This window comes from Oncorhynchus mykiss, chromosome 32 (assembly GCF_013265735.2).
Source record: "Oncorhynchus mykiss isolate Arlee chromosome 32, USDA_OmykA_1.1, whole genome shotgun sequence".
NCBI classification, from domain to species: Eukaryota; Metazoa; Chordata; class Actinopteri; order Salmoniformes; family Salmonidae; genus Oncorhynchus; species Oncorhynchus mykiss.
The window spans coordinates 11,825,034-11,842,125 of NC_050572.1; the positions used below are offsets into that span (position 1 = coordinate 11,825,034).

General features: G+C 44.9%; 1 protein-coding gene across 1 annotated transcript in view; it reads left to right on the forward strand.

Moving 5' to 3' along the window:
• LOC110487931 (zinc finger and BTB domain-containing protein 10-like) overlaps positions 1-16,109 on the forward strand; it is a 26,036-nt gene extending 9,927 nt beyond the window's left edge. Inside the window, exons 2-5 of the mRNA XM_036971057.1 lie at positions 1-282; positions 8,769-8,834; positions 11,583-11,758; positions 13,234-16,109. The exon at positions 1-282 is cut by the window's left edge and continues 766 nt beyond it. Of these exons, the coding sequence (XP_036826952.1) occupies positions 1-282; positions 8,769-8,834; positions 11,583-11,758; positions 13,234-13,512 (803 nt within the window). The 3' untranslated portion in view covers positions 13,513-16,109. The remainder of the gene's footprint in view (positions 283-8,768; positions 8,835-11,582; positions 11,759-13,233) is intronic.
• The last annotated feature ends 983 nt before the right edge of the window (positions 16,110-17,092 follow it).

A 17,092-nucleotide genomic window follows, 5' to 3' on the forward strand; every position in this document is an offset into this window, starting at 1 on the left:
ATAACTCGTCCGAGTCGGCTGAGAACGATCCTCCGAGCGTTCCGGGGCCGGTGTTCGTCTGGAACGAGCCGGCTCCCGGTGCGGCGGCGGGCGGGCCGGTGGCGGTGAAGCGGGAAAATCAGAAGGCGGACCTGGGGAGCGGGAGGAGGAAAAAACAGATCACACGGCGGTTCGTCTACAACATCCCACCGGAGTCGGAAGAAGGGTTTGACGAGGGGATGTTCGTCCAGCCCTCAGCCTCCTACCCCAGGGAGGACTTCTCCTTCCTCTCTGAGAACGCCGGTACGTCACCTCACCCTCCTCTCACTCACTCACACCAGCAGATCTTTAGGTAGTCAATGGTCAGACCAACAGTTCGATACAATTAGAGGTCTACCGATTAATCGGAATGGCCGATTAATTAGGGCCGATTCCAAGTTTTCATAACAATCGGAAATCGGTGTTTTTGGACACCGATTATTTTTTAAATATTTAATTCTTTATTTATTCTTTATTTAACGATGCAAATCAGTTAAGAACACATTCTTATTTTCAATGACGGCCTAGGAACGGTGGGTTAACTGCCTTGTTCAGGGGCAGAATGACAGATTTTCACCTTGTCAGCTCGGGGATTCAATCTTGCAACCTTACAGTTAACTAGTCCAACGCTCTAACCACCTGATTACATTGCACTCCACGAGGAGACTGCCTGTTATGCGAATGCAGTAAGAAGCCAAGGTAAGTTGCTAGCTAGCATTAAACTTATCTTATAAAAAACAATCAATCTTAACATAATCACTAGTTAACTACACATGGTTGATGATATTACTAGTTTATCTAGTGTGTCCTGCGTTGCATATAATCGATGCAGTGCGCATTCACGAAAAAGGACTGTCGTTGCTCCAACGTGTACCTAACCATAAACATAAATTTCTTTCTTAAAATCAATACACGAGTATATATTTTTAAACCTGCATATTTTGCTAAAATAAATCCAGGTTAGCAGGCAATATTAACCAGGTGAAATTGTGTCACTTCTCTTGCATTCATTGCACGCAGAGTCGGTGTATATGCAACAGTTTGGGCCGCCTAATTTGCCAGAATTGTACGTAATTATGACATAACATTGAAGGTTGTGAAACGTAACAGGAATATTTAGACTTATGGATGCCACCCGTTAGATAAAATACCGAACGGTTCCGTATTTCACTGAAAGAATAAACGTTTTGTTTTCGAGATGATAGTTTCCTAAGGCTCGTATTTCTGCGTGTTATTATGTTATAATTAAGTCTATGATTTGATAGAGCAGTCTGACTGAGCGATGGTAGGCACCAGCAGGCTCGTAAGCATTCATCCAAACAGCACTTTAGTGCGTTTTGCCAGCAGCTCGTCGCTGTGCTTCAAGCATTGCACTGTTTATGACTTCAAGCCTATCAACTCCCGAGATTAGGCTGGTGTAACCGATGTGAAATGGCTAGCTAGTTAGCGTTACAAACGTCACTCGCTTTGAGACTTGGAGTAGTTATTCCCCTTGGAGTAGTTATTCCCCTTGGAGTAGTTATTCCCCTTGGAGTAGTTATTCCCCCACAGATTTTGTGGAGCGATGGGTAACGATGCTTCGAGCGTGGCTGTTGTCGATGTGTTCCTGGTTCGAGCCCAGGTAGGGGCGAGGAGAGGGACGGAAGCTATATTGTTACACTGGCAATACTAAAGTGCCTATAAGAACATCCAATAGTCAAAGGTACAGTATATGAAATACAAATGGTATAGAGGGAAATAGTCCTATAATTCCTATAATAACTACAACCTAAACCTTCTTACCTGGGAATATTGAAGACTCATGTTAAAAAGAACCACCAGCTTTCATATGTTCTCATGTTCTGAGCAAGGAACTTAAACGTTAGCTTTCTTACATGGCACATATTGCACTTTTACTTTCTTCTCCAACACTTTGTTTTTGCATTATTTATACCAAATTGAACATGTTTCATTTTATTTGAGGCTACATTGATTTTATTGATGTATTTTATTAAGTTAAAATAAGTGTTAATTCAGTATTGTTGTAATTGTCATTATTACAAATACATTTTTTTTAAATCAGCCAATTAATGGGTATCGGCTTTTTTTGGTCCTCCAATAATTGGTATCGGTATCAGCATTGAAAAATCATAACTGGTCGACCTCTATATACAATACAACTTTATTGTTAAATTGCACTGCACTCAATCCCCCCCATAGACAACACATAAACAACCATCAGTTCTTTAGATGACAAAACAGCAGGCCTGTTTTGGTGAACGTGTACATCCTAGCATTTTGTTTCTAGTTCCTAGACTGACATGGTATGACGACCATGCCTCTAGTCATGGCATTTAGAGTTTGTAGAAGTCTGAGTTTGTTCAGAGTTCAGCTCTGTTCCACAGTCATAGAGAAAGTACAGGAGCTATCTAACTGGTCTAACACTGACTGGACATGGCAGCTTGGCCTAGTCAGCCTCTCAGCTATGGATGGCAGAGAGAGTGACTAGAGAGAGTGACTAGAGAGAGTGACTAGAGAGAGTACAGGAGCTATCTAACTAGTCTAACACTGACTGGACATGGCAGCTTGGCCTAGTCAGCCTCTCAGCTATGGAAGGCAGAGAGAGTGACTAGAGAGAGTGACTAGAGAGAGAGTGACTAGAGAGAGTGACTAGAGAGATTACAGGAGCTATCTAACTGGTCTAACACTGACTGGACATGGCAGCTTGGCCTAGTCAGCCTCTCAGCTATGGATGGCAGAGAGAGTGACTAGAGAGAGAGTGACTAGAGAGAGAGTGACTAGAGAGAGAGTGACTAGAGAGAGTGTGACTAGAGAGAGAGTGACTAGAGAGAGAGTGACTAGAGAGAGTGTGACTAGAGAGAGTGTGACTAGAGAGAGAGTGACTAGAGAGAGAGTGACTAGAGAGAGAGTGACTAGAGAGAGAGTGACAATACCCAGAGCAGTTCAGAAACTAGTTGAAATTATTTCAAATACTTTATCTGTGCTCAATTGAGCTTGCCTGGTTTAATGGACCAAAATAATAATCCTAAAACTGCAAAACCCGCCCATCTGGCACTTCAGGCAGGCTTGAGATAACGTTCAAAGGGTTTGAAAGATTTCAAATAGTATTTAAACCCAGGTCTGATCTGAAGTGAATGCATTCATATATGATTATGGACAGCGTTTTTAAGCCGGCCCACTTCTCTTCTCGCCCTGCCGCCCCATACCACAGAAACCCTGGGTAATCTCTAAGTCTATGAGCCTGTCACACACACACACACACACACACACACACACACACACACACACACACACACACACACACACACACAGTCCCAACTCTCCCCCATTAAGCAGTGTGCTGTATGGAATGATATGATGTATTAAGTGGGAGGGAGTTCACTCCTAATGCAGGGGAAACATTCTTCCTTTGGGCTTCTTTAAACACAACTGATCTGAGCTCATGTTCCTGAACCACTTTAATGTAGAGAGGGGTGTTCCAGTAACGTGTGTCTCATCATCATTAATGCAACAACATCATTCCCTAATTTGGCACTTCGACATCTCCCGTTCTCTCCGTCTCTTCAGCCAATCGGAGAAAAATTCCTTCTGAAGTATAAGTGAACTGTATGTAGTAGTGTGTATTACTATGAGGAGAAGCTGCTGTTTAGCATGGCTGAGCTCTGTAGTAGTGTGGATTACTATGAGGAGAAGCTGCTGTTTAGCATGGCTGAGCTCTGTAGTAGTGTGGATTACTATGAGGAGAAGCTGTTGTTTAGCATGGCTGAGCTCTGTAGTAGTGTGTATTACTATGAGGAGAAGCTGCTGTTTAGCATGGCTGAGCTCTGTAGTAGTGTGGATTACTATGAGGAGAAGCTGCTGTTTAGCATGGCTGAGCTCTGTAGTAGTGTGGATTACTATGAGGAGAAGCTGTTGTTTAGCATGGCTGAGCTCTGTAGTAGTGTGTATTACTATGAGGAGAAGCTGCTGTTTAGCATGGCTGAGCTCTGTAGTAGTGTGGATTACTATGAGGAGAAGCTGCTGTTTAGCATGGCTGAGCTCTGTAGTAGTGTGGATTACTATGAGGAGAAGCTGCTGTTAAGCATGGCTGAGCTCTGTAGTAGTGTGGATTACTATGAGGAGAAGCTGCTGTTTAGCATGGCTGAGCTCTGTAGTAGTGTGGATTACTATGAGGAGAAGCTGCTGTTAAGCATGGCTGAGCTCTGTAGTAGTGTGGATTACTACTACTCTGTAGTAGTGTGGATTACTACAACAGGTATAGGTAGACCTTACAGTGAAATGCTTACTTACAGGCTCTAACCAATGTGTGTGTGTGTGTGTGTGTGTGTGTGTGTGTGTGTGTGTGTGTGTGTGTGTGTGTGTGTGTGTGTGTGTGTGTGTGTGTGTGTGTGTGTGTGTGTGTGTGTGTGTGTGTGTGTGTGTGTGTGTGTGTGTGTGTGTGTGTGTGTGTGTGTGTGTGTGTGTGTGTGTGTGTGTGTGCGCAGGTAGGTAGGTAGGCAGGTAGGTAGGTAGGTAAGTAAAGAAATAAAACAACAGTAAAAATACATTTGAAAAAAGAGTAGCAAGGCTAGGTTGACACCTGTTAGTCAGGCTTATTGAGGTAGTATGTACATGTAGGTATCGTTAAAGTGACTATGCATATAAGATAAACAGAGAGTAGCAGAAGCGTAAAAAGAGGGGTTGACGGGTGGTGGGACACAATGCAGATAGCCCAGTTAGCCAATGTGCGGGAGCACTGGTTGGTCGGGCCATTGAGGTAGTATGTACATGAATGTATAGTTAAAGTGACTATGCATATAAGATAAACAGAGAGTAGCAGTAGAGTAAAAGAGGGGTTGGGGGGGGCACACAATGCAAATAGTCCGGGTAACCATTTGGTTAGATGTTCAGGAGTCTTATGGCTTGGGGGTAAAAACTGTTGAGAAGCCTTTTTGTCCTAGACTTGGCACTCCGGTACCACTTGCCATGCGGTAGTAGAGAGAACAGTCTATGACTGGGGTGGCTGGGGTCTTTGAACATTTTTAGGGCCTTCCTCTGACACCGCCTGGTGTAGAGGTCCTGGATGGCAGGCAGCTTTGCCCCAGTAATGTACTGGGCCGTACGCACTACCCTCTGAAGTGCCTTGCGGTCAGAGGCAGAGCAATTGCCGTACCAGGCAGTGATGCAACCAGTCTCTCGACGCTCTCGATGGTGCAGCTGCAGAACCTTTTGAGGATCTTAGGACCCATGACAAATCTTTTTAGTTTCCTGAGGGTGAATAGGCTTTGTCATGCCCTCTTCACGACTGTCTTGGTGTGTTTGGACCAATCTAGTTTGTTGTTGATGTGGACACCAAGGAATTTGAAGCTCTCAACCTGCTCCACTACAGCCCCGTCGATGAGAATGGGGACGTGCTCGGTGCTTACCTTTCCACAATCATCTCCTTAGTCTTGGTTACGTTGAGGGATAGGTTGTTATTCTGGCACCACCCGGCCAGGTCTCTGACCTCCTCCCTATAGGCTGTCTATACGTTGTCGGTGATCAGGCCTACCACTGTTGTGTCGTCAGCAAAAATTAATGATGGTGTTGGAATCGTGCCTGGCCATGCAGTCGTGGGTGAACAGGGAGTACAGGAGGGGACTGAGCATGCCTGGGGAGCTCCAGTGTTGAGGATCAGCGTGGCAGATGTGTTGCTACCTACCCTCACCACCTGGGGGCGGCCTGTCAGGAAGTCCAGGATCCAGTTGCAGAGGGAGGTGTTTAGTCCCAGGATCCTTAGCTTGGTGATGAGCTTTGAGGGTACTATGGTGTTGAATGCTGAGCTGTAGTCGGTGAACAGCATTCTCACATAGGTGTTCCGTTTGTCCAGGTGGGAAAGGGCAGTGTGGAGTGCAATAGAGATTGCATCATCTGTGGATCTGTTTGGGCGGTATGCAAATTGGAGTGGGTCTAAGGTTTCTGGGATAATGGTGTTGATGTGAGCCATTACCAGCCTTTTAAAGCACTTCATGGCTGCTACGGGTCTGTAGTAATTTAGGCAGGTTGCCTTCGTGTTCTTGGTCACAGGGATTATGGTGGTCTGCTTTGATTTAGCTCGTCTGGTAGGCTCATGTCACTGGGCAGCTCGCGGCTGTGCTTCCCTTTGTAGTCTGTAATAGTTTGCAAGCCCTGCAACATCTGACGAGCGTCGGAGCCGGTGTAGTATGATTCAGTCTTAGCCCTGTATTGATGCTTTGCCTGTTTAATGGTTTGTCGCAGGGCATAGCGGGATTTCTTGTAAGCTTCCGGGTTAGAGTCCCGCACCTTGAAAGCGGCAGCTCTACCCTTTAGCTTAGTGCGAATGTTGTCTGTAATCCATGGCTTCTGGTTGGGGTATGTACGTACAGTCACTGTGGGGACGACGTCATCGATGCACTTATTGATAAAGCCAGTGACTGATGTGGTGTACTCCTCAATGTAATCGGAAGAATTCCAGAACATGTTCCAGTCTGTTCAGCATCTGCTTCATCTGACCATTTTTTTATAGACTGAGTCACTGGTGCTTCCTGCTTTAATTTTTAATTGTAAGCAGGAATCAGGAGGATAGAGGTATGGTTGGATTTACCAAATGGAGGGTGAGGGAGAGCTTTGTACGGGTCTCTGTGTGTGGAGTACAGGTGATCTAGAATTTTTTCACTCTGGTTGCACATTTAACATGTTGATAGAGATTTGGTAGAACTGATTTAAGTTTCCCTGCATTAAAGTCTCCGGCCACTAGGAGCGCCGCTTCTGGGTGAGCGGTTTCCTGTTTGCTTATTTCCTTATACAGCTGACTGAGTGCGGTCTTAGTGCCAGCATCTGTCTGTGGTGGTAAATAAACAGCCACAAAAAGTATAGCTGAGAACTCTCTAGGCAAGTAGTGTGGCCTGCAGTTTATCACAATATACTCTACTTCAGGCGAGCAAAATCTAGATTTCGTGCACCAGCTGTTTACAAATATGCACAGACCGCCCCCACCTCGTCTTACCGGAGTGTGCTGTTCTATCTTGCCGGTGCAGCGTGTATCCCACTAGCTGAATATCCATGTCGTCATTCATCCATGATACCGTGAAATATAGGATATTACAGTTTCTGATGTCCCATTGGTAGGATATTCGTGATCGTACCTCGTCTAGTTTATTGTCCAATAATTGTACTTTGGCGAGTAATATTGACGGTAACGGTAGCTTTCCTAGTTGTCCTCTGCGGGTCCGGACGTGGCATCCGGCTCTTCTTCCTCTATGTCGATTCCTTTTGTGAATAATTGGGATGTCTGCCCTGTAGGGTGTTTGGAGAATATCGTGTGAGTCCTGATTGTTGTTGTTGTTGAAGATATCTTAGTCTAATCCGAGGTGAGTGATCGCTGTCCTGATATCTAGAAGCTCTTTTCTTCCGTAAGATACGGTTGCAGAAACATTATGTACAAAATAATTTACAAATATCGCGGAAAAAAACACATAATAGCACAATTGGTAAAACGGCGGCCATCTCCTGCGTCGCCATTTTCATTAATCAGCCACGATTCCTATTGAACAGGTCTCGATAGTCTCTCCCTGTTCCAGTCTGTTCTCTTATGCTTGGTGCCGGAAAAACAGGAGCTATGATTTAGGTGAGGACCCCCCCCCCCCTGCTTTACTATAGCAGAGCTGCTGGTTTCATGGCTATACATTCTTGGTTCCTCTCCAAACAACACACAATTAACTCTTAAGGTCTGACCCTCTCTCCCTCCCTAATCCCCCCTAATGCACTGGGGCTGTCCTCGCCATTCCAAATATTGACCCAGGCAGGCAGGCAGGCTAGCTGGCAGGCAGGCAGGATAGAGAATGACCGGTGGTCAGGTTCTTAACAATAGGTTCTGAGGTCCAGGCCCAGAGATATGGCTAATTAAGCCTGTTCAGTGATCCTAAGTGAGGGGCTGAGGGCTCCATCCTGTGATTCACATATTAATACACAGCCCAGTGGGAGAGGCTGCTGAATACGCTGTCCTGGCTAGAAGAAGTGTACCTACATACAGTAGCAGACAGACAGGCAGGCTAGGGAATGGATGACAGAACACAGGCAGCACCATGGTTGTTTTCGTCTGGAATTAGGCACCAGGGTCGTGTTCGTCTGGGATTAGGCACTAAAGTCGTGTTCATCTGGGATTAGGCACCAGGGTCGTGTTCATTTGGGATTAGGCACCAGGGTCGTGTTCATTTGGGATTAGGCACCAGGGTCGTGTTCATTTGGGATTAGGCACCAGGGTCGTGTTCATTTGGGATTAGGCACCAGGGTCGTGTTCATCTGGGATTAGGCACCAGGGTCGTGTTCATTTGGGATTAGGCACCAGGGTCGTGTTCATTTGGGATTAGGCACCAGAGTCGTGTTCATTTGGGATTAGGCACCAGGGTCGTGTTCATTTGGGATTAGGCACCAGGGTCGTGTTCATCTGGGATTAGGCACCAGGGTCGTGTTCATTTCGGATTAGGCATCAGGGTCGTGTTCATTTCGGATTAGGCACCAAACGGAAAGAACGAAGGCAGACTGAAACAGGGAGTGTCTACCTCAACGACTTTTCAAATAAAAAACTCTCATTTTTGTTCTAACTGGGTTTTAAACCGGTTTGCTAGAGGTGTGCCCAGCTGAACAAGACCCTGGGGTAGGTGGGGCCTGGTGTTTGTGTACACAAGGTAGTGTCTGTCTGTCGTCCCCCCCCCCCCCCCCCCCCAAAGCTTTCAGACCCTCTAATCATGTCTTTGTTTCTCCTCTCACAGAACTGGCCAATCAGTTTCAGTACAGCCACCTGCAAGAGTCCCAGCAAGGGGAGTCCTGGGAGAATGGTAAGGGTTGTGTTCTCCTGTAGTTATACCATATAGTAGATGGCCCCAGTGTCAGATCTATGTTCAGACTTACTGATTCAATATTACCAAACACATTCTTATGACAGATTTGTTTTTCACACCTTATGTCATGAACCTAATTCGGTGGTTGGTTAATGTGATGATGATCGAAGATGTGAATACTTCCGGTATTTTAGGTTGTTCTGGATGGGAGATAAATGACTTGCGCAGATATCCTCCAAGATGGTGTTGTGAATAATAGCACATTAGCCAGTTGAACACAGCACACAGGTGACCTGTTTTTTCTCAGCCCCCTGGCAACCTGGCCTGCTTGACAACTCTGTTGTTTAGGGCGTCTTGACTCAAACAAAGACAAAGGGCAGGACCCTATCATGCAGCTAGCTAGCTGTCTGTGATGTGAGCCTAGCCAGCCAAATCAATAGTTTGACTACAGTCACATCTACACTTGTCCCTTAGGTGGTTAGTGGGTGTTACGACATCACTACACAGTTCTCACATACTAGATTTGTCAAACATCTTTCTTCACAATGGTGTAAATTGGTTATGGAGGCTGTACTAGACTTTAGCCTGATGTGTTGATCTCTGTTAATAGCAGCTGAGGTACAGCATTTTCTGACACATTCTTTCCTAACTACACATCTGGAATATTTTAGATCAGTGGGTTAATGGTAAAACTAGTTTTTGGTAGAGAAATCAAATTATACTTATTTTGTTACTCCCTAGGCAGTAGTGTAGCCATGACAACACGACAGTTTAGTATTTAACCAAGTGTTTTTCTTTCCCATAAACACCATGGTAAACATGATGTCCTTTCACTGAGGATTCAACCACACACGACCCCTCATCCCACCACCACACACGACCCCTCATCCCACCACCACCACACACGACCCCTCATCCCACCACCACCACACACGACCCCTCATCCCACCACCACACACGACCCCTCATCCCACCACCACACATGACCCCTCATCCCACCACCACACACATGACCCCTCATCCCACCACCACACACATGACCCCTCATCCCACCACCACACACGACCCCTCATCCCACCACCACACATGACCCCTCATCCCACCACCACACACATGACCCCTCATCCCACCACCACACACATGACCCCTCATCCCACCACCACACACATGACCCCTCATCCCACCACCACACACACGACCCCTCATCCCACCACCACCACACATGACTCCTCATCCTACCACCACCACACATTACCCCTCATCCCACCACCACCACACATGACCCCTCATCCCACCACCACACACATGACCCCTCATCCCACCACCACACACACGACCCCTCATCCCACCACCACACCCACGACCCCTCATCCCACCACCACCACACACATGACCCCTCATCCCACCACCACCACACCCAACGACCCCTCATCCCACCACCACACCCACAACCCCTCATCCCTCCACCACACACATGACCCCTCATCCCACCACCACCACACACGACCCCTCATCCCACCACCACCACACACGACCCCTCATCCCACCACCACACACACGACCCCTCATCCCACCACCACACACATGACCCCTCATCCCACCACCACACACATGACCCCTCATCCCACCACCACACACATGACCCCTCATCCCACCACCACACACATGACCCCTCATCCCACCACCACACACATGACCCCTCATCCCACCACCACACACGACCCCTCATCCCACCACCACACACACGACCCCTCATCCCACCACCACACACACGACCCCTCATCCCACCACCACACACATGACCCCTCATCCCACCACCACCACCACCACACCCACGACCCCTCATCCCACCACCACACCCATGACCCCTCATCCTACCACCACACCCACGACCCCTCATCCCACCACCACCACACACACGACCCCTCATCCCACCACCACACACATGACTCCTCATCCCACCACCATCACCACACACGACCCCTCATCCTACCACCACCACACACACGACCCCTCATCCTACCACCACCACACACACGACCCCTCATCCTACCACCACCACACACACGACCCCTCATCCCACCACCACACACACGACCCCTCATCCCACCACCACCACACCCAACGACCCCTCATCCCACCACCACACCCATGACCCCTCATCCCACCACCACCACACCCAACGACCCCTCATCCCACCACCACACACATGACCCCTCATCCCACCACCACCACACATGACCCCTCATCCCACCACCACCACACACACGACCCCTCATCCCACCACCACCACACACATGACCCCTCATCCCACCACCACACACACGACCCCTCATCCCACCACCACACACATGATCCCTCATCCCACCACCACCACACCCAACGACCCCTCATCCCACCACCACACACATGACCCCTCATCCCACCACCACACACATGACCCCCCATCCCACCACCACACACGACGCCTCATCCTACCACCACACATGACCCCTCATCCACCACCACACACACGACCCCTCATCCCACCACCACACACACGACCCCTCATCCCACCACCACCACACACATGACCCCTCATCCCACAACTCCTCTCTTTAATTGGGAAGTGAAGAACCAAGGGGTTCTACCGCCAGAGACTGGGGCGGCTCTACAAATGACTGCCCCCAAGTCTGCTCTTCCATTATCTGTGTCAATGTGGGTTTGTTCAACTGTTTAGAAAGCGTCCTGGTGTGTTTCTCTCAGGCGAGTCGTCCGACACGGCCCTGAATAAGCTCAAGTGTCCCCACTGTAACTACATCGCCAAGCACCGGAGAACACTAAAGAGGCACCTCATCATTCACTCCGGCGTCCGCTCCTTCAGCTGTGATCTCTGTGGCAAGCTGTTCACCCGCAGAGAGCACGTCAAGAGACATTCCCTGGTAAGTTCCTACCCGAACTGCTCATTCCCTGGTTAGAACCTACCCGAACTGTTCATTCCCTGGTTAGAACCTACCCAAACTGTTCATTCCCTGGTTAGAACCTACCCGAACTGTTCATTCCCTGGTTAGAACCTACCCGAACTGTTCATTCCCTGGTTAGAACCTACCCGAACTGTTCATTCCCTGGTTAGAACCTACCCGAACTGTTCATTCCCTGGTTAGAACCTACCCGAACTGTTCATTCCCTGGTTAGAACCTACCCGAACTGTTCATTCCCTGGTTAGAACCTAACCGAACTGTTCATTCCCTGGTTAGAACCTACCCGAACTGTTCATTCCCTGGTTAGAACCTACCCGAACTGTTCATTCCCTGGTTAGAACCTACCCGAACTGTTCATTCCCTGGTTAGAACCTACCCGAACTGTTCATTCCCTGGTTAGAACCTACCCGAACTGTTCATTCCCTGGTTAGAACCTACCCTAACTGTTCATTCCCTGGTTCGAATCCAGGCTGAATCACACCCGGCCGTGATTGGGAGACCCATAGGGCGGCACACAATTGGCCCAGCGTTTTCCAGGTTTGGCCGGGGTAGGCTATCATTTGTAAATAAGAATTTGTTCTTAACTGACTTGCCTAGTTAAATAAAGGTTAAATAAAAAATAATTAAGCTAATAATTAATTCCCCCAAAACCTTCTCAATGAAATGTTAACTGCAACGTAAGCATATCTGTCGTAATCATGGTTGTTTATATCAATCTGGTGGGCTTGACATATGCAGCATAACAACTAGACCAGCACATTCCGCTGTCGCAAAATGCTCAATTAAAGGGGTATTACACCCTAAAAAAGGATCTTCTGGTATGATTTCAGCGTTGACATGGACTCAGAACATCCCATTTCTTTGTTTCTCTATGAATAATTGTAATTTTGAGAGTTAAAAAATGGATAAATCCCCAAACCAGGAAAAACATTATCACACAAAGGCACCCCCACCTCCCTCTTCAAAACATTATCACACAGAGACACCCCCACCTCCCTCTTCAAAATATTATCACACAGAGACACCCCCACCTCCCTCTTCAAAATATTATCACACTCTGTCCTCCACCCTCTCTCTCTCTCTCTTTTTCTTTCTCTCTCTTTCTCTTTCTGTGTGTCCTCCATAACTCTGTCCTCCATAACTCTGTCCTCCATCACTCTGTACTCCATAACTCTGTCCTCCATAACTCTGTCCTCCATCACTCTGTACTCCACCTTCCTCTCTGTAGACGTCTCTCCCATGACTTTAGCTGGATTGGGGAAGTATCAGTTTCCCATTCATATTTCAGCCTTAATTTATGCTTTTCAACTTTTGTATTTATGATTCCAGGATCTTTCCAGGAGTTTCTCAGTTCCAAGTTTCCAATAATTCTGACAGCACATGAACGCTGCGCTAACCCTCGTCCCTCTCTCTCGTCCCCCTCCCCCTCCCTACAGGTGCACAAGAAGGACAAAAAGTACAAGTGCATGGTGTGCAAGAAGATCTTCATGCTGGCGGCCAGCGTGGGGATCCGGCACGGCTCACGGCGCTACGGTGTGTGTGTGGACTGTGCTGAATCCCACCAGTCCGCGCAGGAGGGCCTGGAGTCCCTGGAGGTGTTCGTCCGCGAAGATGATGACTTTGAGGGGGAGGAGCCTGACGAGGACATGGCTGAGGAGGGGGAGGAGCCTAATGACAACGACCAATCCAACTTGGAGGGTGACACTGGTAGTTAAAGATTTTTTTTTTTTTTTATAAAATAAAGCTGGTAAACAATCAACAACTCCAAAGTGCTATCAAACCTCGAGGTTACTTACACGGTTTAGTGTATGAGACAAAGAGAGAAGCTTTGGTAGAGCGGGACTCCAAGATGTATAGATATTCTATGTGTAACTCTGGGCCTAGTGCTCACTAGAGAAAGAGAGAAATGAAATATTGAAATCAGGTTTATGCTGATTTTGTTTTGGGGGGGGGGGGTGTACAGCGTTTTTAGTTGCAATAGACCAATCTTAAGAAATATTATTTAATTTATGAAAGAAGTTTTTATGGTCTTATTCAAATCTATAATTTTTTTCTGTTTTGTAAACTGCTATCAATGAGTTTCAGTTTTTGACTGTACTTTCTGTCAGATCTGTAACTATGTTGCTAGGTGCATGTTGTTAGACAGAAGGACGTGAAAGAAAGGGCATTGTTTGCCGACAGGAAGATTTGATGTTTAGATGACCTGAACATTATGATTTACTATTCTATCTTTTCCCTGCACAAATCTTGGAACCAAAAAAATCTGTTTTGTGACTATTTTATCACAGCCATATTTATGAGTTTAAGTTAAGTGGGCTGTGCTATTGTGCCAAGCAGAAAGCACAGCAAGATTTATCAGGAGACAAAAAACTACTGAGAGAAACAAAAGTCGAGCAGAGAAGAAAATGGAAAAGGATTTAGAAAAAAAAGAAGCGAAAGTACAAGGGGAAATGTTATTTGCTAGCTTTATACAAATCACAGCACCACACAGTAACACTTTATAAAGCATTTTGACATTCACTTAAAGCTTGAATTTTGCCAAATGACGGAAATGTTTGGTGCTGTAATGTTTATGTTGCGAGATACTGGACCTACAGCTGTATATGATGTTTATAATCATAAAGCCTGAAATGACTCAGTTATATATATATATATATATATATTAATCAGCTATCTATAGAACACTGTTGTGCTACGGCGCCTATCAGGAATGCTTTGCCATTGTCTTTTTGTATTTAATGCACACACACACACACACACACACACACACACACACACACACACACGCTTGCTCACATACCATTTTGTAGAACTACCGGCAGTACTTGTAAACATGATGTAGGGACCTAACTTAAAAAGATACCTTTATATATATATATATACATGGTTTATATCAAGTAGTGATATATTATAGCTATATATATATATATATATTTGGTAGTATTTTAAAGAGTGCAGATATATGAAGTCTGAAAGAGAAACTCCATTTTGAAAAGTAATCATTTTTACAATCAGTTTATTTAATTTGATTAGAAGTGTGTTTATTTTGTCTGCCAGGTAGGAAAACACTTTGTTCAATACAAACTAACGATCGATGATGCGTAACAGACATGCACTTACTACTATTTTGCGTTCATGAAAATCATTTTGTTTTTCAATGTCTTTTCTAGCTTCCCCAAAGTGGGTCTGAATGGAACTGTTTTCCTGTTTTTCTTAGACGTTTTGTTATTTAATATTATTATATTGGCTCCGAAATGCAATCAAGACTGTTAATTTTTATCTATTTGTCCAACCAAATTGTTTATTAATTATTGTTGAGATAGCCAGGTAATCTCTACAGTATGTAGAGACCTGCTTGTGTATGTAATTGTCAGATTAAAAAAAAATAATCATTCACTTTACCCTAAATGTATATATAGTTTTATTTGTCCTTTTATAATGTATTTTATTTTCCTTTTTTATTTAATTTAATTAATCACGTATTTGATAAGAAATATGGATTGTTTGCAGGTTAAAACCTAGGAACAGCAGTTTGTCCAAAGGCAGTGGATATATCGAAGTGCTATAATTATACAGAAATGTTTGATTTCCCTGTACTCCAAATGCAAATGTATTTTAAAGAAAGCTCCTATAGAGATCTCCTCATCCATGTTCGTACAATATGATTTACCTTCAAATCACTGGGAGGGATTTTATATATGAAAAAAAAATAAAGATTTAGCTAGTTGTATTTTACTTAATGGAACACGCTCCGCTGCCGTTGGCTTGTTTTAACATCTTGGCCTTGTGTTGTGTCATACTGGGTTGCCTTCAGAAGGCACTGTACTTGTCCAATAAAAAAATATAAAAAACTTGTTTTAATTTTCCATTGCAAAATGTGTTGTTACGGTGTGCCCTAATGAACACGTCCCTGACCTTCCACTCTATCTGATCACACCTGTGCTCGTCCATCAAACTGTTTCTGTTTTACTGTACAACGGATGATCTCAAGATGACTTATTGTTTTTAGATGATATTATGCTGTACTGTAATGGACAAATCAAGTAAAACACTACTACAGAAACAGGTTTTTTTTTTTTTTTTCGGCTGTATTTTTTAAAAGATGTTTTAAATGGTGTATTTTTCAACTCTCTTTTCAAACTACAGCGATGCAAAACCAATGGGCCTTTTCCTGGGCTCCACCCTGAACACAAAACAAGTCAGGTTACTCTTTTTACAAGGTTTTCAAAAATGAATTCCATTCTCCTTTTTCTGTTTCAATTGTACCACTGTTCCTCTATAATACATTTAAAAATAAAACGCTTAAACTTGATCCGTGGTTCATTTATTTCAGATTATTATCATTATCATTATTTATCATTTCGCGTTCTATTCTTTACCCATTTCTGATTACTCCTTATCTATGCTGTGTTTACATGGGGAAAGAACAGCTATTACTCAGTTCTTATCTATGCTGTGTTTACATGGGGAAAGAACAGCTATTACTCAGTTCTTATCTATGCTGTGTTTACATGGGGAAAGAACAGCTATTACTCAGTCCTTATCTATGCTGTGTCTACATGGGGAAAGAACAGCTATTACTCAGTCCTTATCTATGCTGTGTTTACATGGGGAAAGAACAGCTATTACTCAGTTCTTATCTATACTGTGTTTACATGGGGAAAGAACAGCTATTACTCAGTCCTTATCTATGCTGTGTTTACATGGGGAAAGAACAGCTATTACTCAGTTCTTATCTATGCTGTGTTTACATGGGGAAAGAACAGCTATTACTCAGTCCTTATCTATGTTGTGTTTACATGGGGAAAGAACAGCTATTACTCAGTTCTTATCTATGTTGTGTTTACATGGAGAAAGAACAGCTATTACTCAGTCCTTATCTATGCTGTGTTTACATGGGGAAAGAACAGCTATTACTCAGTCCTTATCTATGTTGTGTTTACATGGGGAAAGAACAACTATGGTTCACTATAACCTACAGTCATGATACACTGACCAAAAATATAAATGCAACTTGTGTTGGTCCCATGTTTCATGAGCTGAAATAAAAATATCCCAGAAATGTTCCATATGCACAAAAAGCAGATTTCTCTCAAATTTTGTGCACAAATGTGTTTATATCCCTGTTAGTGAGCATTTCTCCTTTGCCAAAATAATCCATCCACCTGACAGGTGTGGTATATCAAGAAGCTGATTAAACAGCATGATAATTTCACAAGTACACCTCATGCTGGGGACAATAAAAGACCAGTCTAAAATATGCCGTTTTGTCACACAGCACAATGCCTCAGATGT